The sequence below is a fragment of the Xenopus laevis genome, chromosome 5S (assembly GCF_017654675.1).
Source record: "Xenopus laevis strain J_2021 chromosome 5S, Xenopus_laevis_v10.1, whole genome shotgun sequence".
Lineage (NCBI taxonomy): Eukaryota > Metazoa > Chordata > Amphibia > Anura > Pipidae > Xenopus > Xenopus laevis.
The window spans coordinates 17,484,615-17,506,631 of NC_054380.1; the positions used below are offsets into that span (position 1 = coordinate 17,484,615).

General features: G+C 41.1%; 1 protein-coding gene across 1 annotated transcript in view; it reads left to right on the forward strand.

Annotated features, from left to right (window-relative positions):
- The window catches only part of ints7.S (integrator complex subunit 7 S homeolog), a 33,509-nt gene extending 16,692 nt beyond the window's left edge, over window positions 1-16,817 (forward strand). Inside the window, 9 exon segments of the mRNA NM_001097081.1 lie at window positions 1,268-1,405; window positions 2,583-2,789; window positions 4,963-5,157; window positions 6,031-6,134; window positions 7,127-7,195; window positions 7,630-7,762; window positions 12,930-13,028; window positions 14,204-14,389; window positions 16,351-16,817. Coding sequence (NP_001090550.1) covers window positions 1,268-1,405; window positions 2,583-2,789; window positions 4,963-5,157; window positions 6,031-6,134; window positions 7,127-7,195; window positions 7,630-7,762; window positions 12,930-13,028; window positions 14,204-14,389; window positions 16,351-16,680 — 1,461 coding nt within the window. The 3' untranslated portion in view covers window positions 16,681-16,817.
- Window positions 16,818-22,017: the final 5,200 nt, after the last annotated feature.

The window sequence follows — 22,017 nt, forward strand, 5'->3', positions numbered from 1 at the left end:
TTCATTTTTTTTTCTTTATCCGCTATTTTTAGACTGTTATTACTCATCCTTTTCTTACCTTACCATTTACAGACTATTCACTTATTTCAGTTTATACAGTCTGAGCTCCCCCCCCCCAACTGCTCACAGTTTGTACTGGAAGTAACATTCTGTATCCTACACTTTTATATATCAAATATACAATAGTAAACCACATTTGTGCTTAAATGTTATTGTCCCTTACAATTAATGTTTTATTAGTCTCACCTGCAACAGTTTGATTCCTGCGGCTTCACAAACTAGCTTTTGCTACCCAGTCTGTTCTATGACATCCCTGGTTATCTATAGCTTATACATAGCACTAATACTTTATTGTTATTATTAATAATAATTATTATTAATGCCATGACCATTTATTTCAGTTTTTTCCTTGTATAGTATGCCAGGAATCCTAGTATATAAGCCTTAAAGTGGTGGTTAGCCTTCATGGTAACATTTAGTATGTTATATAATGTCTAATTATAAGCAACTTTTCAACTGGTCTTCATTAGTTATTTTTTATAGTTTTTTAATTATTTGCCTTTTTCATCTGAAGGCTTCCTGCTTTCAAATGGGGGTCACTGACCCCTTCTATAAGCAAATGATCTGTAAATCTACAAATGTATTATTACTACTACTTTTTATTACTCCTCTTTCTATTCAGGCCTCTCCTATTCATAGTCCAGTCTCTTATTTATATCAATGCATGGTTGCTAGGGTAATTTGGACCCTATCAACCAGATTGCTGAAATTGGAGCTGTTGAATAAAAAGCTAAATAAATCAAACCAAAAATAATAAAAAATGATTACCAATTGCAAATTAGCTCAGAATATCACTCTCTACATCATACTAAAAGTTAAATCAGAGATAAACAACCTCTTTAATGCAACTGCATAATCTGCATACAAATACCCCAGTATTATTGTCATAGGGGGTAATTTATAAAGTACAGAAGTTCCCCAAGAGGAGCAAAAGTTCATCCCTTAATTCTCATTCAGGGAGCACTTCTGTCTGGGGTCAGACTTGCACAAGATGCAGAGTGAATGGGCTCAAGGCAGCCTGGCTATAGGACAAGGTCCCAATGTGTTCTGGCCCCAACAGTGATCCTTAGTTTGCACTTCTGGATGACGGAATGAGCAGGCCTCCTAGTTGTCAAATGCAGGCAAAGCTGTATGTGTGGGGATGATCACAAATAATGATTTGTGTTTTGCTATAATATTTGCTGAATGTGACCCTTTGTCTATACAGGTTTCACTTGCCACAGTTATTTTTGTTGCTAGTCAGAAAGCTCTGTCGCCTGAAGTCAAGACTGTAATTAAACAGCAACTTGAGAATGTATCCAATGGCTGGACTGTATACAGGATTGCCCGGCAAGCATCTAGAATGGTAAGTGCATGTGCTGCCTTATTCATTTATGTTTCACTTTTTTCTATAGGTTAATTGCAGGCATACCAATACGGAAAGCAGACCCCAAAATTGCTCTTGGACCCTAGAGCATAACTGTACATACTCGGCTCCCTTATAAACACTGGGAAAAATTGCTCCTGGGCAGTAACACATGAAAAGCATCAGGTGATTGCTTTCAGTGTTCACCCTGCAGCTGACTGAAAAAAAAAGCAAATCACTGATTGGTTACTGCCCAGGTGCAAATTTGCCCAGTGTTAATAAATGAGCCCCATTGTATTTAGTCCAGGCTCTGTATGACCTTGGGTAAGTTAAAGGAGTTGTTTACTGTTGAGTTAACTTTAAGTATAATGAAGAGAGTGATAATCTGAGACATTTTGCTATTGTTTTAGATTTTTTTTTATTATTTTAAGTTTTCGAGTTATTTATCTTTTTATTCAGCAGCTCTCCAGTTGGGAATTTCGGCAATCTGGTTGCTAGGGTCCAAATTGCCCTAGCAACTGTACACTGATTTAAATGAGAGACTGGAATATGAATAGGCAAGGACCTTACTAGAAAGATGAGAAATAAAAATTAGCAATAATGATAAATGTGTAGCCCGAAGGAGCATTTGATTTTTGATGGGGTCAGCGAAGGCCATTTTAAAGCTGGTAAGAGTCAAAGATAAAGGCAAGTAATTTTAAAACTATAAAGATATAAATAATGAAAAGCAATTGAAAAGTTGCTTAGAATTGGCCATTTTATAAGGTACTAAAAGTTTACTTAAAGGTGAACCACCCCTCTCTATCTCTCTATCTATCTAAAAGGCATTAGTAGGATTTAGGGATGCACCAAATCCAGGAGGGAGGGAAATTGTGTGACTTTTTGTCAGAAAACAAGGAAGTAAAAAATGATTTCCCCTTCCCACCCCTATTTTGCATATCCAAATTAGGGTCCGGTATCTATTGTGGGGAGTTTGGCCGAATCCAAAATAGTGGATTCGGTGCATCCCTAGTAGGATTAGAAGTTCCAGGTTGTACTGTTGTTATGGAAAGTGTGTGAGATGCAGGGAGTTTTCACTTCTCAGCTGTATGACTGCAATTCGGATATACTAGAGATAAAGCATCAATTTATGTTTATTCTAATCTTTTTTCCTTTTCTGATGTTTGTACCTGTACAGGGTAACCATGATATGGCAAGGGAGCTGTACCGGAGCCAGCTGACTCAGGTGGCCTCTGAACACTTCTACTTCTGGCTGAACAGCTTGAAAGAATTCTCCACGGCAGAGCAGATTCTTACCACCCTACAAGAAGATGATTATGGGGCGGCCCTTTCATCCATTGCTGATGCACTCAAATCCTACCATAAAGGGATAGCCTCACTCACGGTAATATATAGAAATAACGGTAATATAGAGCTCATGACACTTAGGGGCCGATTCATCAAGGGTCGAATATCGAGGGTTAATTAACCCTCGATATTCGACTAGGAATTGAAATCCTTCGACTTCGAATATCGAAGTCGAAGGATTTAGCGCAAATTCTGCGATCGTACGATCGAAGGATTATTCCTTCGAGCGAACGATTAAATCCTTCGAATCGAACGATTCGAAGGATTTGAATCCAACGATCGAAGGAATATCCTTCGATCAAAAAAACTTAGGCAAGCCTATGGGGACCTTCCCCATAGGCTAACATTGACTTCGGTAGCTTTTATCTGCCGAACTAGGGGGTCGAAGTTTTTTTTAAAGAGACAGTACTTCGACTATCGAATGGTCGAATAGTCGAACGATTTATACTTCGAATCCTTCGATGCGTAGTCGAAGGTCGAACTAGCCCATTCGATGGTCGAAGTAGCCCAAAAAACACTTCGAAATTCGAAGTTTTTTTACTTCGAATCCTTCACTCGAGCTTGATGAATCGGCCCCTTACCTTCATGCAGAGATCCAGGCTAGAGGAACCTGGAAAGCAGAACTGAAGCTTACACTTTTTAAATTAAATTAAGAAAGCACAGATTTACCATAGATTTTGATTGCCCTTAATGTGTTTAAGCAATGCTAATTCTGTTCATGGGCACAGTTAGAGTAGATCTAGGAACATGACCCTAAACGGTCTTGATATTTCATCTGGGAATGTTGACAAACCATCCCACCAGCTTGATTTAGTTTGGAGTAGAATTTATGGCAATTATTGAGGATTAGGAGCATTCTGCGATATATCAATTTCAGTGGAAAATATCTAGATTTGATGCTTTCTCTTATGAACTTTTGAATTATAATTTATGGAAACATTAAAGGGATACAGTCATGGGAAAACATGTTTTTTCAAAATGCATCAGTTATTAGCGATGCACCAGCAGAATTCTGCACTGAAATCTGTTTTTTAAAAGAGCAAACTTTTTCTTTTATTACATTTTGAAATCTGACATAGGGCTAGACATATTGTCAGTTTCCCAGGTGCCTCAGTCATGTGACTTGTGCTCTGATAAACTTTAGTCACTCTTTACCGCTGTACTGCAAGTTGGAGTGATATCACCCCTCTCCCTTCCCCCCAGCAGTCTAACAAAAGAACAATGGGAAGGTAACCAGGGAACAGTTCCCTGATAGATATAAGAACAGCACTCAATAGTAAAAACCCATGTCCCACCGCGACACATTCAGTTACATTGAGTAGGAGACACAATAGCCTGCCAGAAGCAGTTCCACAGTGAAGCACTGGCTCTTTCCGAAAGCACATGACAAAATGACCTGAGATGCAGCTACACACAAATATTACAACTAAAAAAAATACACTTGTTGGGTTAGGAATGACATTTTACACAGTAGAGTTTTTCTAAATTACACTGTTTACACTGCAAATAATTCAAACTACACCATAAAAATAATGACAGAATCCCTTTAACCAGCTAAATCTTAGAGGCGACGGTGGAATCTGCATAACCTCTGTGGTACCTGACACTTAGCACAAGATGTTACTGGCTCTAAGACTACATGGCAGGGCAGATTCAGCTGTTTTTGCCCCACAAACTTATATAATGTACAAACATTTTTATTTTATTTTTGTCCTTAGAGAAATGTTTCACGATATCCTAAAGTAATTTGGTTTTGGAGAAAAAAAGTGTTTACTCCTACAAAAAACCATCTTGGTTGTTTGAAGTAGCTCTAGCTATATATGCTAGCGCCTGTCTCACAACAAACACAGCACAATTACTTTTCTGCTCACCTCTTATACTCCTGGAGCATTAAATGACAAATATATGAAATGTGAAATTATGTGAAAGCAAATAACACCCCACCCCTGCATATTTGTTTAAAACAAAACAAAAATGGAATGGAAACTGAGCAGCAGGTGGCGCTGTTGTAACAAAATTCATTCATATTGACAGTACATGTATTCTTTAATATCTTGGAATAAAAATGAAATAAATAATGAATGTAAATCGCAAAAGTGCTTACAATAGCCCCCTCGTCAATTTTACATGCACTTATTTTAAAGGTTTACTTATCCTTGAACAAATCTAAGAAACTGATAGCTGACATTGTTCTTGTGTATCCTATCCAGGCTGCCAGTACTCCCATGAATCCTTTGAGTTTTCAGTGTGATTTTGTGAAGCTGCGGATAGATCTCCTCCAGGCCTTTTCTCAGCTTATTTGCACCTGCAACAGTTTGAAAACCAGCCCTCCACCTGCCATTGCCTCCACCATTGCCATGACGTCAGGGAATGAACTCCAGCGCTGTGGGCGCATCTCCACGCAGGTATTAAGGCTAACATTGTAGCCCTGTTCTTACACTGCTGCATTCTTCCATGCCTTTGTAATAGAATTCTACCAACATTTACTTCCCAGCCTTTTAATATACACGTTGTGGCTAGGCAATTACACATACCCATTCAGCATAGTTCATCTTCCATAATTCCCTAGCAGTCGAGGGTTATTTTGGAATCATAAGAGCTCTATCTTGACCGTCTACAAAGCGTTTGCTTGATTCACTATCCCTTACACTTTTTCCCTTTGCCAGTTCTTTCCTATAGTTACCAGAGTGCACCCATCAGGCACTCCACATTGCATGGAGGTAATTTCCAACCTAGCAAATGCCAGGTTTGAGACAGGTAGGAGATTATGTCTATATTGGTATCTAAACCTAAAAGGAACTTGCATAATCCTCAACACACAGTGAGGCTGTGGCACTAGGAGAAGGACATAGCTCCAGAACCCATAGGTAATGAAAGGCTGGGAGATGCCAATAGGGTAAATTGGTAATAAAAATGAAATATCAATGTAGCGTTTAAAGCAATACCAGCTGGATTCATAAAATGGGTGCAGCAAACACACATAAATCCCATTATGTCAGACCTGCATTTTCATGGCTATGCTTATGAGTATGGTGGGAGATAAGGAAACTGGAGAAGCCCTGGTTGCCTCTGCCCATTACATTAGCCTTCAAAATAAATAATTTGGTTTAATATGTAGCTTGGTTTCCCCAATAAGCATTTTTTGTTCCACCTCTGCTGTAAACTGCAATCCTGCAACCCTCCAAATGATAAAATACTACAACTCCCACCACTTGCTGACACTGGTTGTCCATCTTTGTCTTGGTTAAAGTACTAAAATGGTTTTCTTCCTTTGGCAGATGAAGCAGTGCATGGAAGAATTCAAAAGCCTCGCCGCTCGCTATGGGGACTTGTATCAGTCTTCGTTTGATGCCGATTCTGCAACTTTGAGGAATATAGAGTTGTATCCTTTCTTAACTTGCAAATTGAAACAGAATAAAACACGAGGCAGCAGAGTGGGATATCTGTTATGAACATACGGCCAGGCGTTTGGAGTGAATTTTCACAATTCTGTGTCCTTTCCCATTATGTATGTGCATATTCTTACCCTTACATGGGGACATTATGTGCAAGCACGGATCATCAGTGCTTATTTGGTAGTCCAGACATTGCATATAATGTCTACATGGAACTGGGAGAGAACATGTATCCATTCAGGCAGGTGAGCTGTGAGATATTTTGTCTACTTTTGGTTTCTGTAGGTGACCGTACAGTAACCCATTGCCATTAAAAATGAACAGTCTAAGCCAGAGGTTCCCAGACTGTGCCACTGGCCCCATTAGGAGAGCTCAATGCATCAGATATGGTTGGGGCAACTTAATGGTCAGTGATCCCCAACCAGTGGCTCGTAAGCAACCCTTTGAATTCTGCTCCCAGTGGCCTCAAAGCAGGTGCTTATTTTTTGAATTCCTGGATTGGAGGCAAGTTCACACAAGGCAGTGCAAATAAGGGCGACTAATAGTGAATCACATCCCATATTTGGTATGCCCAGAAACTTTTTGCATGCTTGGGTTGCTCTCCAACTTTTTTTTTACATTTAAATGTGGCTCACTGGTAAAAAAAAAAAAAAAAGGTTGTGGACCCCTGCTATAGGTTTAGGGTGCGACTTTAGTGAATACTTGTTCTCCGTCCTAGATAAGCCCAAGTGTTGCAGGGTGACATAATAATAATAATAATACGATTCTGAACCCTTTTAAGCTAAAGGGGTCCATAAACAGATGATTAAAAATAAAAGATGGATGTTCTCACAGAGGCTGTTTAAAGGGCCAATGACATAAGAAAAAATTAAAGTGTTTAAATATTTGCATATATCATTTAAATTCAACAACATTTTTGGCTGCTTAGCAGGTTACCACTTGCTGCTTGAGTACAAAACGTCCTTAATTTAAAGATCAGACAACAGCAGAGCTGCCTGTTAATTTCTCATACCATTGAAGCGCTCATTTTGGATCCAGACTCGTGTAGGTAAGAAGGATCATCCAGATCTGAACTATAATGTCCTGGTGAAATCTAAGGTCCCTCAGGCTGCAATTTCCGTTTCTATGTAATGTAGTAGGCTGTTTACCTGTTGAACCTGGCATTCCAGGTGCCAGCCAATTACTTTAAAGGCTGCATTCTAGTCCCTGACCTTCATCTTGTATAGCTGAGATATATTAGACCATGTTGGTAGTGACTGACCTTGGCCTCTTTGTCTAAACCAGCTTTCATACTGTAGGCTCAATGGGCCAGATGTGGCTCTCCAAGTGATTGTTTTCTTTTTCCTTCCTCGCTTTGCTGAAGAGCTCTATAGCCTTATTTGTGTAACATAATTATTTAAGTATAATCTAGCCAGAGATGAAAACAAAAAAAGACCCCCTATCCAGCTCACTGCTCTGAATGCTTTTTTTTACCCCGGGCAGTTTCCAGGAGTGCAGCTTCAGTGGGTCAGTACAGGCAGACAGCGAGTATGAGCGCCGGATGATGTCTGTATTTAACCATGTACTGGAGGAAGTGGAGATGCTCGCTAGAAAGTATCCGCCAGTGTCTTACCTGGTAAGTGATGTGTATTTAGGTTAAGATTTATTTTGGGTTTAGTGGGTTCATTCTGGTTGGTGCAGTGAATACGTGAAAAATGTGCATATATATACTATCATTGCCCCAAAGAGGGCTTCGAGAACAGACATAAAGTAGGCAGAAGACCATTTAAGAGGTACCTGCCCATCGCCACCTTATCATTGTGCCCTCGGCAGGTGCCTCTTCCGGCCCTGCTGTTATCACTTTGACAGCTCCCATCAGGGCCACCATCATGGGGGCACAACTGTACCGGGCTTCAAGGAGGGCCTGGCTGTGCACTTTTCTAATTAGCCGGCCCCCTTGCCAGCGAGGAAGTGATGCACGATGAATGTCCCGAAATGCCAAAGTCCCGAAATGCCAAAGTCCCGAAATGCCAAAGTCCCGAAATGCCAAAGTCCCGAAATGCCAAAGTCCCGAAATGCCAAAGTCCTAAAGCCGAAGACCCAAGCTGCGAAAGTAGCTGAAGACCCGAAACCACGAAAATAGCTAAAGACCCGAAGCCGTAAAATGACCCGAAGATGAAGATCAGAAGCTGCAAAATGACCTGAAACTGAAGACTGGAAGGCGCAAAATGATCCGAAACTGAAGACCGGAAGCCTTTACCTGTAGGGGCACCTTGACCACCAATGATTTTTAAAAAAAACTTATGTTTGACCCTGGCTGCCAATTTTTTTTATAAGGGGCCCTGACCACCACTGATGTCTGTGTGTACTTTTTACTGTGGGTTGGGGCTAGGGGGCTGGGGTGGGTTGGGGCTTGGGGGCTGGGGTGGGCGGGGACTAGGGGGCCCATAAAATTGTTGCTGTACGGGGCCCCGTGATTTCTGTTGGCAGCCCTGGCTCCTATAATATGCATAGAATGAATTATCCATGTGCCACACGTATAAGAAGCCTTGATACTTCAATCCCCAGCCTCAAGAACAATACATGAAAGTAATATTTCTCTGTAGGACTTAATAAAGCACTCAGGGCTGTTTTGTTTTGCTACTATTAGTATTAAAAGAGACAATGAAGCTTTTCATCTTCATTTACTTGTGGGGTTTCATTCAGCGTGGAGTGTCTGATGGAGCATGAAATGAACGTTCTGCTTATTGACATAATAAACCTTGGAAGTAGAATATTACTGTACTTGTCATAAAGAACGGAGTGGCCTGCGAGTACCCAAAAGGGTTACAGGGGGAGGGAGCAGATGTGCTCAGGTTGAGACCCCTGGAGGATGCTGACAAATTGTTTATGGAGGTTAATTTTCTCCTCGTATCATCTGTTCATGAGCTACAGATTTTGAATCATGAGCAGTGATTGTTTATTATTAGTCCAGTTTTCAACAGGCAACCTAAATATAATTGCCCCCAGTCTCCCTGCATTATACTGAGGGGGGTGGGAGGAAAGCATGAGAAAATTATTTTTGTCAACGGCAAGCATCTGTCATTTACAGGGACAATTGAACTTGCAATGAGTAAGTACTATGAGCAGCTCTGCATCGGATTTTTGGGAACAATAATTGTGGGCTAAGGGAAACTCTTACTGATTCCTATTGCTGAAACTCAGAAGGAACACACAGCAGTAACTGCACCATCTCCTTGTGGGTCACTTCCTAACAAGATAAAGGAAAGTACCATTGTAGCCATTGTTTCATATGGCTGTTGTATATTGCAAAGCATTCAGTTGCCATAGATTGTTAAAGGGCCACTGCACCCTAACATTTCCCAGCAGAAGAATGCTTAGTGGAGGGGATAACTATGATAACATATCTTTATTTACAGGCTATAAGCACACCTAAAGAGTTGTCCCTGTTATTGATAGTGCCAATCAAAGGGGACCTGTTATCCAAAAAAAAAAAAGTCAAAATCCTATTTAATCACATTAGTCAAGCAAAATGAACTTTAAATCACACAATATAAATTATTTGAATCTTGTTTCCTTCTGTCTGGGAATTCATAATTATAGCAAGCAGGCAGCATCCATTTTGTGGTCACTGTTATTAAAGGAAAACTATAACCCCAAAATGAATACTTTTTACATAAATATTGCCCTTTTACATCTCTTGCCTTGAACCACCATTTCGTGACTGTATCTGTGCTGCCTCAGAGATCACCGGACCAGAAATACTACAACACTAACTGTAACAGGAAGAAGTGAGGAAGCAAAAGGCAGAACTCTGTCTGTTAATTGGCTCATGTGACCTAACATGTGGTTTGTATGTGTGCACAGTGAATCTTACGATCTCAGGGGGCGGCCCTTATTTTTTAAAATGTCAATTTTCTATTTATGATTACCCAATGGCACATACTACTAAAAAAGTATATTATTATGATAATGGTTCATTTACATGAAGCAGGGTTTTACACATGAGCTGTTTTACTCAGTATCTTTTAATAGAGACCTACATTGTTTGGGGGGTATAGTTTTCCTTTAAGACAAGCCTTGCATCATCTCAGAATCTGAGCACCAGAATGGGGGACCTGATGTCCATCCCCATGTCCTGGCTACACAATTAAATAGTTAAGAGAACAGGGGAATGTGGGGAGAGCAGTGACATCTAGGAAGTGCTGAATGGAAAGTGAAAGTAATTGTCTGCCCCGCCTTTATAGTGGAGGGGCAGACAATATTTGATTGACAGCTAAGAATTTTAAAGTAGTTTACAGCAGCTATCAATGCTTTAATAAAAAAAAAAGATTTTTTATTTCATGTTTAATTTGAAAATGACGTTTATTATACAGTTTTTTGTGTCTGGGTGACAGGTCCACTTTAATGGCTAATCACAACTTCACTGATTCCACCTTGACTTCCAAACCATATGCCTCCTGCTGTCTTATTTCACAATGTACCCCGCCCAATCTAACTCACTCCCACAACTTTATCAACAGGTGAAGATTGAATAAATATTTATAAAAAACCAATAACACCATAAATAAATATAGACTTAATAGTATAAATCACTTAATGAATTAATTGTTTTATTTTAAAGTGCAGTGCAGAACATTCATTTATCCCAATGAATTGATTAAATCGGTGGGATTTTCCAATTGATTATTTTAAAGGTTAAAAAGGTCCCCTAATTGGGTTCTATCCACCTTAAGTGGTGCAACAACGTTCCTCAAATCAATAATTACAAATCAATTAGTTGATTACAACACTGAGGACAACTTTAAACAATAATTAGAGGTAATTTATGAATTAATAATATACTAGTGATATAAAGTCCAGTGCTCGTAAATAGAAATTGATAGTTTTCCAGGTTGATTATGATGGTATGATTAGTTTATAGTGACCATTAAATAGGATAAAATGCCCCAATGCTCGATTTCATAAAGTAGGAAGGTGGAAAAGTAGTAGCTGGAATTGTCCGATTTCTACTTTCTGATATTTTCTATCCCTGGGACACCAAAAAGGTGGAAAAGGCAGAGTAACTGGGCACATTTTAAAATAAGCCCTAAGATTGTAGAAGACTATTCTAATCTACAAAACCACAAATCCACAGCATTTTAAGATTGTAGTCGAAGGAAGAGTAAAGATAAATAATATGAGCCGAGCAGCAGGCTAGAAGTTCAACCACCCCCCTATGTAAGGGTTGATACACACGTGCAGATTTGGCGAGATTTAGTCGCCTGGCGACTAATTGCCTCTTCTTCTGGGTGAGAATTTCCCCAAACTGCCTCCGCGTGTCTTCCCGTCCGCTATAATGAAAAGGCGCCTGCGCTAAAGCACACGCGGCGCTTCGTTTTCCGAAGTTTACTCTTACGGCAACTTCGGACGACTTCAGAAAGAAGCGCCACGTGTGCTTTAGCGCAGGCAACTTTTCATTATATCAGATGGGAAGACACGCGGAGGCAGTTCGGTGTTGCCCAGAAGAAAAGGCGTTTAGTCACCAGGTGACTGAATCTGCCCGTGTGTCACAACCTTAATAGGATTTACGGATCACTTTCAATTAAAAATGACCATCTAAAGTTTTTTTAATTGGTAAAAGCAAAGTAACGCCGACGCACGTTTCGCAATATGAGCTATGTCAAGGCTGTCTTATTGTAACACAATAGGAGCCCTCTGGAAAGCAAGTGGCTAGCCTGACTGTGAGACAATGGCTTATTTGATTCCCCTTTTTTGGCCACCCCCCCCCCTCCACCCCAAATTGAAGATATGTGTGTATGTACTGTATATATTTATTCATATAGTTCACATATGTGGAATGCGCAGCAGCCAGTTGGACGCGCAGGTTAATGTGAGTGTTTGGTTCGTAGGGCAGGAGGCCGATGTTGGGGAATAAGAGGCTTGAGTGATTTTATTCACCGTTAGAAGAAAGCAGAATGGTGCAAGCTGAGGCAGGATTTATACAATGCTCTAGTAGAAAATATGGAATTACTTGAAATCACCTACTTGAGCTGCCCGAATGGACTGAATGTCTTCTATTCATGCACTGATTGCACATTTTCCTCTGGTCACCTGGGGGTTTATTTGATTGGTCCTCACACCATGTGACCAGCACATGAAATCCTGCGTATTACAGGTACTGAATGATTCCGTAGCTTCACCATGTAGCACATAAACATTCTTTTTGTTATCCACAATGGCAAATGCTTAAAGGGGAACTATTGCAAAAATTTAATATAAGCTTCCTCATACTGAAGTAAGAAACTTTCTAAATAAAATCAATTAAATATTCTGCATTGTCTCTGAAATAATCAAGTTTATCTTCACTATTCCTCTCTCAGCATCTGTTTTTCTTCATTCTGTCTTCATGCAGCAGTTGGGTGTCAGATATTCATTGACAGTTATAAATCTTATAGGGGGTTCCTTTCCTAGCAGATGTGTTAGAGCTCACTCGAATAGCTGATTCCAGTACAAACAAAATCTAACAAATAACTGCCTTTTGCACAAATCCTGCATGTAGAGAGACATGATGTCTGGTGATTTTAATAGAGCGAGCTCTAATACATCTTCTAGGCAAAATGAGCCCCCCTATAAGATATATTGGATCTAACTGTCAATGATTATATGACACCCAATTCCTGCATGAAGACAGAATGAAGAGAAACAGATGCTGAGAGAGGAATAGTGAAGATAAACTTGATTATTTTAACGGTACATAATTTTTACAATTCAATTTGTATAAATACATGTTAATTATAATAATGTATGTTATATTTCCACAGCACACATCTTGCCTGTGCAGTGCAGCCATCAGCCTACTTAAGGTACCCCTGTCATTCCAAAGATACTTCTTCCAGAAACTGCAGTCCACGAGTATCAAGGTAGGTCCAACGATGGGCTCCAGGTCTCTTTCTATTGTGCTGTGTAATGTGGAACCTGCCAGCTGGACGAGCCCTTCCACTGATAGAGAGAGAGAAAAAAAATTCCTTTTTTTCCAAGGAATGCCAGCGCACTCACGAAAAAATAAATAAATATGCCTGGGTGCGCGATCAATAGATAAGTCATACAAACCAAAAAAGGATCAGCACTCACAGGTCTTAAAAAAATAAAATAAAAATTTTTATTAAAGAGCTATGGACTAGTCCATAAAGTCCAATAAAATTTTTTATTTTTATATATATATATATATATATATATATATATATATATATATATATATATATATATATATATATATATATATATATATATATATATATATAAAATTTCTGTGTCTAATTCTGCTCAGCCTGACTGCCCGTATATAATGGGAGTGCTTTCTGCCAGCGGCCTTTGTATCGTAGGCTGAAATTTGTTCTTTGTTGGGAAGTCTTTCTGGCCATCTGTATGAGATACACCTGAATAAAAGCAAAGAAACCTTGTGTGTGTCTATCTGTCTGCGGAGTTCACAGCAGCCATCGTCTTCTCTTTGGTAATCTTCTTGAAGTAAGTGCTGTATCAGCGCGTGTGTAGTTGGAGCAATTTTCTGTTTCGCGACAACTGCGCATGCGCTGAAAGTCAGAAGCGCTGGAAGAAGACCCAAAGATTATCGAAGCGGCTGAAGATGGCTGCCGTGAACTCCGCTGGACAGAATCTGCACCGAGGGGTAAGTAAAGAGTTAGGGGCATTTAACAAAGGTACCACCTAGGCTGGGGAAGGTGGGTAGCAGGGAGGGGGGTCTATGTAGGGTAGGGGATTTTAGTAGCAAGGGTTTGGTTCTCCTTTAACATATCTGAATAAAAAGCACAGGAGGGTGATATAGACAAGCTGTTTGTTGACAGTGTCTTGAGATCTACTGATCACCAGCTAAAGGTCTACTGGTAGATCCCGACCTACATTTTGGGCACCCCTGATCTAACATGAGACATCACTGGAACATGCACAAGAGCAATTCCACATCCTCAACTGCATCATTTGTAATGATTTATATAATGATTTATATGTAAGCTTAATCCTGCATAAACTGATTGGCTAAGCAATGTGAATGTTCTGATATTCCTGCACTTTAATTACTCAGCTGGCCCTGTCACCGTCACCGCGCAATCCCTCCGAGCCCATTGCCGTACAAAGTAACCAGCAGTTGGCCTTAAAGGTGGAAGGAGTGGTGCAACATGGCTCCAAACCGGGACTCTTCCGCCAGATCCAGTCTGTGTGCCTCAACGTGTCCTCTACCCTCCAGACCAAACCAGGGCAGGATTTCAAAGTAAGCCTTGTGTCCAATTCCTTTTACAATTACGCCTCCCTCTCTGCAGTACAATCAAGGTTTCATTTTTTTTTAAAAAAAAATCGATCACTCTACAGGAGTTTCCCTTTAATCAAGCATAGAAAATAAACACTCAACTGTTCTTCCTTAGCTTCTCCATCACTTGATTGAAACCCCCAATTTAGGAAACTCTCATCTATGCTGAGCAAATCCACGAAACCAAGAGTCATTACAGTGCCTTCCATGTTGCCATTTCAGTGGGGCTCATTTATAAACACTGGGCAAAATTGTACCTGGGCAGTAACCCATAGCGACCAATGAGTGATTAGCTTTTTCCAGCCACCTGCAGGTTGAACACTGAAAGCAATCATCTGATTGGTTGCCATGGGTTACTGTCCAGGTACAAATTTTCCCAGCGTTTATAAATTAGCCTCTGTGTGTCCTAGTTCAGCCATACGGTGTGTATCTTAAGCCATTGTTAGATCAGCTTTAAAGGAAAGTTATAATCCTTTAGGGATGCCAAAAGATACCAATTAAGCACCCCCAAGTGATTGAAATCACTTACCTAATATTCCTGGCCGGTGCTGCTGTTAGTTTGGCTTTCAGTCAATTAAACACGTGCACCCACGCAAAGCAAGAAGAAGACGATCCGCTACATGGTGGTAGAACCCAGGCTGGGGTGGACTTTTGGCAACCTCCAGTGATTACCTTTTCTTCTACTTTAAAGGGGTTGTTGACCTTTAAAGGAGAAATCAACCTGTAGGGAAAAAACCCTGTAGCCCTCCCCCCCCCCGGGGTAATACTCCATACTCACCCCTTGGCGCAGATTCTTCCAGCGAAGTTCCAGGCGTCCATCTTCCGTCTCCTCGGTAAACTGACTGAGAGATCGGCAATTTCTGTGTAATTCCGCGCATGCGCAGTTGTCGCAAACTGCTCCAACTGCGCATGTGCTGACATACCGATCTCTGTCGGCTTACAGAGGAGCCGGAAGATGGGATGCATGGAACTTTGCTGGAAGAATCTGCGCCGAGGGGTGAATATGGGGCATCTCCCCCCGGGGGTTAGTTAGCCTGGGGGGAGGAAGGAGGGAAGTCTACCTGGGGTGGGGGGTATGGGGTTTTCCCCTACAGGTTGATTTCCGATTCAAATTACCTTTTAGTATGAGACAGTGATATTCTGAGACAATTTGCAGTTGGTTTTCATTTTTTATTATTTGTGTTTTTTGAGTTATTTAGCTTTTTATTCAGCAGCTCTCCAGTTTACAGTTTCAGCAATTGGTTAGCAACCATGCACTGATTTGAATAAGAGACTGGGATATGAATAGACGAGGACTGAATAGAAAGATGAGTAATAAAAAGGAGTAACAAGTAGCCTTGCAAAGCATGTGTTTTTGAGATGGGGTCAGTAACCCCATTTGAAAACTAGGAAGAGTCAGAAGAAAAAGGCAAATAATTCAAAAACTATAAAAAAAAGAAAAAATGAAGACCAATTGAAAAATTGCTTACAACTAGCCATTCTATAACATACTAAAAATCAACATGAAGGCGAACCACCCCTTTAAAGGGGACCTGTCACCCAAAGAAATGATTCCAAATTATTTTTTATCATGTTAGTTGAGCAAAATAAAGCTGACTTACACTACATTTAATATTTACATTTTGTTTCCTTCAGTCTTGGAAATATTCTGCCCCAGGCATAGAGGCGGGGCAGGTAATATTTAATTGACGGCTCAGATATTTAAACGCCTTTATATTATATAATATAAGGTAAAAGGTATTGATGCTTTAATGAAAAAAACTATTTGGGTTCCATGTTTAATTTGCATACTACTTGCTGTACAGCTTTTTATGTGTAGATGACAGGTCCACTTTAAGCGATTTGCATTTTTTGCAGTGTGTATAGAACATTGAAATTCTCATTTGATATAAATATATATTTCTTTTTCCTTCTCTGTGGATCAGATTCCAGCAGAAGGAGTCAGGAGTGAAATGGAGCAGAGGGTGGTGCCTCACAACGATTATTTTAGCACTCAGTTCCTGTTAAACTTCGCCGTGCTTGGGCCGCACCAGATCACTGTGGAATCGTCTGTCATGGACTCAAATGGAATTCTGTGGAAGACCGGTCCAAAGACAACAATGTTCATTAAATCGGCGGAAGATCCATTTACGCAGCAAATGCGCCTGCAGCAACAACAGCAGCAGCAGCAACAACAACAACAACAACAACAACAGCAGCAGCAAAGCCAACAACCAGTGCTGCAGCAGCAAAGGAATGCCTACTCCCGTTTCTAGTGCCCGTTACACCCGTTAGTTTGTTATACACGTGTCATATAAACAGGCTTTGCTTATCTCATGACTCCTATCACTAGAATCATGGGGTGTAATGTTTTCCATTAAAAACAATGGATGGAGTCTCATTCATTCTATAACCAGTTATTCAGCATCAGTGTTTCCCATGGGCTGACCACTTCCATGTACGGGATGATCTTAATGTGTGCAGATATACTAGGGCTATATATTCACCTTTAAGCTAACTTTTAGTATGATGTAGAGAGGGATATTCTGAGACAATTTGCAATTGGTTTTAATTTTTTATTATTTGTGGTTTTTAAGTTATTTAGCTTCTTATTCAGCAGCTCTCCAGTTTGCATCTTAAACAATCTGATAACTAGGGTCCAAATTACCCTAGCAACCATGCATTGATTTGAATAAGAGACTGGAATATGAATAGGAGAGACCTGAATAGAAGGATTTGTAATAAAAAGTAACAATACATTTGTTGCCTTACAGACAGGACAGAAACGTAACTGGAGCGGGGGGTGGGCCGACGGGCCCCCGCCCCCCTCCGTACCCGATTATCTTCCCCGAAATCGGCCTATGCGGTCGGAAATCGGCAGTGCGCGAACTGCCAGGGGGCCCTGAGGGGGTGCGGGCCCTGGCCCAATTGCACCCCCTGCTCCCACGGTAGTTTTGCCACTGCTTACAGAGCATTTGTTTTTTAGATGGGGTCAGTGACCCCCATTTGAAAGCTTCAAAGAGTCAGAAGAAAAAGGCTAACTATAAAACTATAAAAAAAAAAAATAATGAAAACCAAGTGAAAGTTGGTTAGAATTTGCCATTCTATAACATAATAAACGTTACCTTAAAGGGGTGGTTCACCTTTAAGGTAACTTTTAGTATGTTCTAGCATTGTTTCAATTGGTCTTTATTGCTTAGTTTTCTTCTGACTCTTTCCACCTTTCAAATAGTGGTCACTGACCCCATCTAAAAAACAAATGCTCTGTAAAACTTAAAATGTACTAACTGGTGGGTGCATAACATTTTGCAACCCCCTTCCCCCAGTGATTTAACCTTTTCTTCTCCTTTACATTTATTTGTAAATGGAACTGCTATTGAAAGTAGAATTATTTTTTTTCCCCCCATTGTTTGAAGAGTAAGAACCAGCAGTGCCGGCCCGATTCTGCTTTCATTAGCAATCATATTTACCAACAATATCACGACTGTTGAAATTCTTTAAAGGAGAATTCAACCCATAATAAAAAATAAAAATCGCCCCCCCCCCAGCCTACCTGCCCCCCTGGGCAAATGCCCCTAATTCTTTACTCCCCTCTCCGTGCAGATTCTGGCCTCGGAGTTCACGGCAGCCATCTTCTTTCTTCGGTCTGTGATGGAAGTTTCAGCGCATGCGCAAAAAGTCACAAAGATTTTTTTCGGAAATTTTTATGACTTTCGCCGCATGCCCAGTTGTTCGAGACCGGAAATTTACTCCAACTGCGCATGTGCCGAAAATGCAGTCAAGACACGAAGATTACCAAAAAAGAAGACGGCTGCCGTGAATTCCGAGGCCAGAATCTGCACGGGAGGGGTGAGTAAAAAATGAGGGGCATTTTCCCAAGGGGGCAGGCAGGCCGAGTAGGGAGGGGGGGGTCTAGCCAGGGAAGAGGGGAGGGTTTTTTTTTTTAATTACGGGTTGAATTCTCCTGTGTGTATATGGGATTATTGCTCTGAATTCTATGTATAAACCATAGTCATTGCCTTGTTATAGCAGCCATGTTTGTGTTGTATGTGTGTATGTACAATGATTGCAGCCCACTCTATATATACAGATGGCTAATAGCCAGTAGCTAACAAATGAGTGCCATAAGCACGACTGCTTTCCCCAGCTGCCCTTGCCCTCTGAACACAAACATCTGCTTTATACACAGTCATACGGCTGCTGAGTTTGCTCTAGTGCCGCATGTTCTGGGATATTTATAGAGCGGAAAGCCCTGGGAATTCAACATATTTTCGATTTGATGAAAAATATTCATTCAATTTATGAAAATATATTCGGTTTTTGGGATGCACCCAATCAATGAAGCCTAAACAATGTTGTGTGACTTTAAAGCTCTTTGCAAATTAGGGTTAAAATTTGGTTTGGAATCAAAAAAAAAAATTGCATCCCTAACAAATATGCATTTAAAGGAGAATTCAACCCTAAAGTAAAAAAAACCCTACCCTACATAGATGCCCCACCCCCCAGCCTAGCTGCTACCCTGGGCAAATGCCCCAACGCTTTACTTACCCCTCAGTGCAGATTCGGTCCAGCGGAGGTTACGGGCGCCTTCTTCTTCTCTGCGATAATCTTCGGGAAGTAAGTGCCCGTATCGGCGCATGCGCAGTTGGAGCAATTTTCTGTTTCGTGACGACTGCTCATGCGCCGAAAGTCACGGAAATTGCCGAAGCGCCAGTCCCATTCCGAAGATTACTGAAGAGCTGGAAGATGGCGGCCGTGAACCCCGCTGGACAGAATCTGCACTAAGTGGTAAGTAAAGAGTTAGGGGCATTTGCCCGGGAAGGAGGAGGAAGGTGTGGTCTATGTAGGGTAAGGGGGTAGGGTTTTTTTAACTTTAGCATTGAATTCTCCTTTAAAGGAGAACTAAACCCTAAAAATTAATATGACTAAAATCCTGAACTTATTGCACCAGCCTAAAATTTCAGCTTGTCAATAGCAGCAATGATCCAGGACTTCAAACTTGTCACAGGGGGTCACCATCTTGGAAAGTGTCTGTGACACTCACATGCTCAGTGGGCTCTGAGCAGCTGTTGAGAAGCTAAGCTTAGGGGTCGTCACTAATTATCCAGCAGAAAATGAGGTTTGTCTGTAATATAAGCTGATGCTACAGGGCTGATTATTAAATTCTGATGCTAATTGCACTGGTTTATGTGCTGCCATGTAGTAATTATCTGTATTAATTACTAATCAGCCTTATATTGTGACATTTCTATTCTATGTGTACTGTATATTGTGAGTGGGTCCCTAAGCTCAGTAAGTGACAGCAGCACAGAGCATGTGCAGTGAATCAGCAGAAAAGAAGATGGGGAGCTACTGGGGCATCTTTGGAGACACAGATCTTTACTGTTAAAGGGCTGTGGTTGCCTTGGGCTGGTACAGAAGCACAAAACATAATGTACAACATTTCTATCTACTTCTTTAGTTAGGATTTAGTTCTAGACAGAGCTTAGTTATACAGGTTCATAGATCTAGTCAAACAAGCTCCAGTCCTGAATAGCATTTCCCTCCTGACTCCAGGCCTGACCTTAGGCTGACGGAATCTTTTGATCACAATTTCCCATGGGGGTCTCGCACAGTGACATGTCTCTCAGTGCCAGCTGCCCCTCTCAGGAATGCACGTGACTGTCATGTCTGATGAGGCCTGAGCAATGGCTGATAAAGTCTGTGCAGGTTGGGGGGCTGTTAACTGTGTCTCTCGTTAAATTATTGGGGGACACTATGTACCATAAAATGTTCCAGGGTATAAATTAGGCCCCACAGTTGAAAAGACTGGTCCTGTGCAGCATCAAATTGGAGGATCCAGGGCCCACCAAGCTTCATTAGGGGCCCCAGTACACTACACTAATAGCAGCATTGGATTCCTGACATAAAGTTACGTTTTGGTTACAGGCATCATGGTGGCTCATTAATTAGAAGTGCTGCCTTGTATCTATAGGGCTTCAAAGCAGGTGCTTGTTTTTTGAATTCCAGGCTTGAAGACAAGTTATAGTTGAATAAAAACCAGATGTGCTAACCAGAGCCTCCTATAGGCTGCCGGTCTATACAGGGGCTACCAAATGGCCAATCACAGTCCTTATTTGGCACCCGAAGAACACTTTTCATGCAGGCATTGTTCCCCAACTCTTTTTACATGTGAATGCTACTCACAGGTTCAAAAGATTGGGGATTCCTGCTTTAGGGTCTTGCGTTTGATTCTGACCTCAGCATTGGGCAAGGTCATACCTGGCGATTCGGGGAGATTTAGTCACCTGGCAACTAATTGCCTCTTCTTTGGGGTGACTAATCTCCCCGAACGCATTCCCCCTGTCTTCCACCGGCTATAATGAAAAATCAACTGCGGCATGGCCCACGCGACGCTTCGTATTCCGAAGTCGCCCAAAGTTTCCTTGTAAGCCAACTTCGGAAGCGTTGTGTGTGCCATGCCGCAGTCGACTTTTCATTATAGCCGGCGCAAGACAGGGGGAAGGCATTCAGGGAGATTAGTCGCCTCAAAGAAGAGGTGATTAGTTGCCAGGTGACTAAATCTCCCCGAATCACCAGGTGTGCCCTTACCCTTTAGGTGGTACCACCCCCCCAATCAAAACGGGTGTTTGCCCAGGACTGGTTCTTGGACTATATTGTATTTAATGATCAGTGTGAATACATAGGTGAATTATTACATTCAGAGATCATTTTATAAGATTATGTTACAGCCTTGGAGTGAGCAGCAAGTACAATTATGCAAATTCCCCCAAAGTTCAAGCAGGTTATCTGGGAGATGAGGTTCTGCGGAGCATTAGTCACAGCCATATAACAGAAGATAAGATAACGGCGGCTGCTGGACTATGGTCACCAGCAAGGGCAATGGCACACGTAGCAATGGCCGGGGTTATTAATGACTCCATATAATGCCCAGTCCCCATTCATTTGAGTGACAATCACCTGAAATCACATGGACACGTCCCCCCCCCCCTGCTATCTCTGGATTATAGGAGCTATAAATCATCTCCCTTGTTTCTATTTCTATCCAGACACTGAAATCTGCATATTTATACACCCAGTTCTCGCTGACATATGGGATCTCTGTTCACTTTTGCTGATCATGTAATTATGATGTTTTCACAGAATGACTGGAGAAAATCGGATATTTATATGGAGGACTTTCTCTTTTTCAGCAAAACGTGTGAAAGAAACTGATATTTTGGTACATAATTGTATTCATTAGCATGGGTGGGAGCGGCTATACTGCTTTCTCTGCTAAAGCAAACGGGGGAAGCCTAATCTGACCCCCCAGATCAGCGGCATCACAGGTGACTTCCCAGCAAGACTAGAGGGTATCAGATGAAGATCTGGTTTCCGTGTCTTTGCTCCTAACCTAGAAGGTGCTGGGAAGGGTACCCAACTTTGTGCCAGTAACCATGGAAACATTACCATTGGCTTAAAGGGGAACTATCACGCAGATATAAATTTAATATAAGCTTCATCATACTGAATTAAGAACCTTTCTAAATACAATCAATTAAATATTCTCCATTGTTTCTGAAATAATCACATTTATTTTCACTATTCCTCTCTCAGCATCTGTTTCTCTTCAT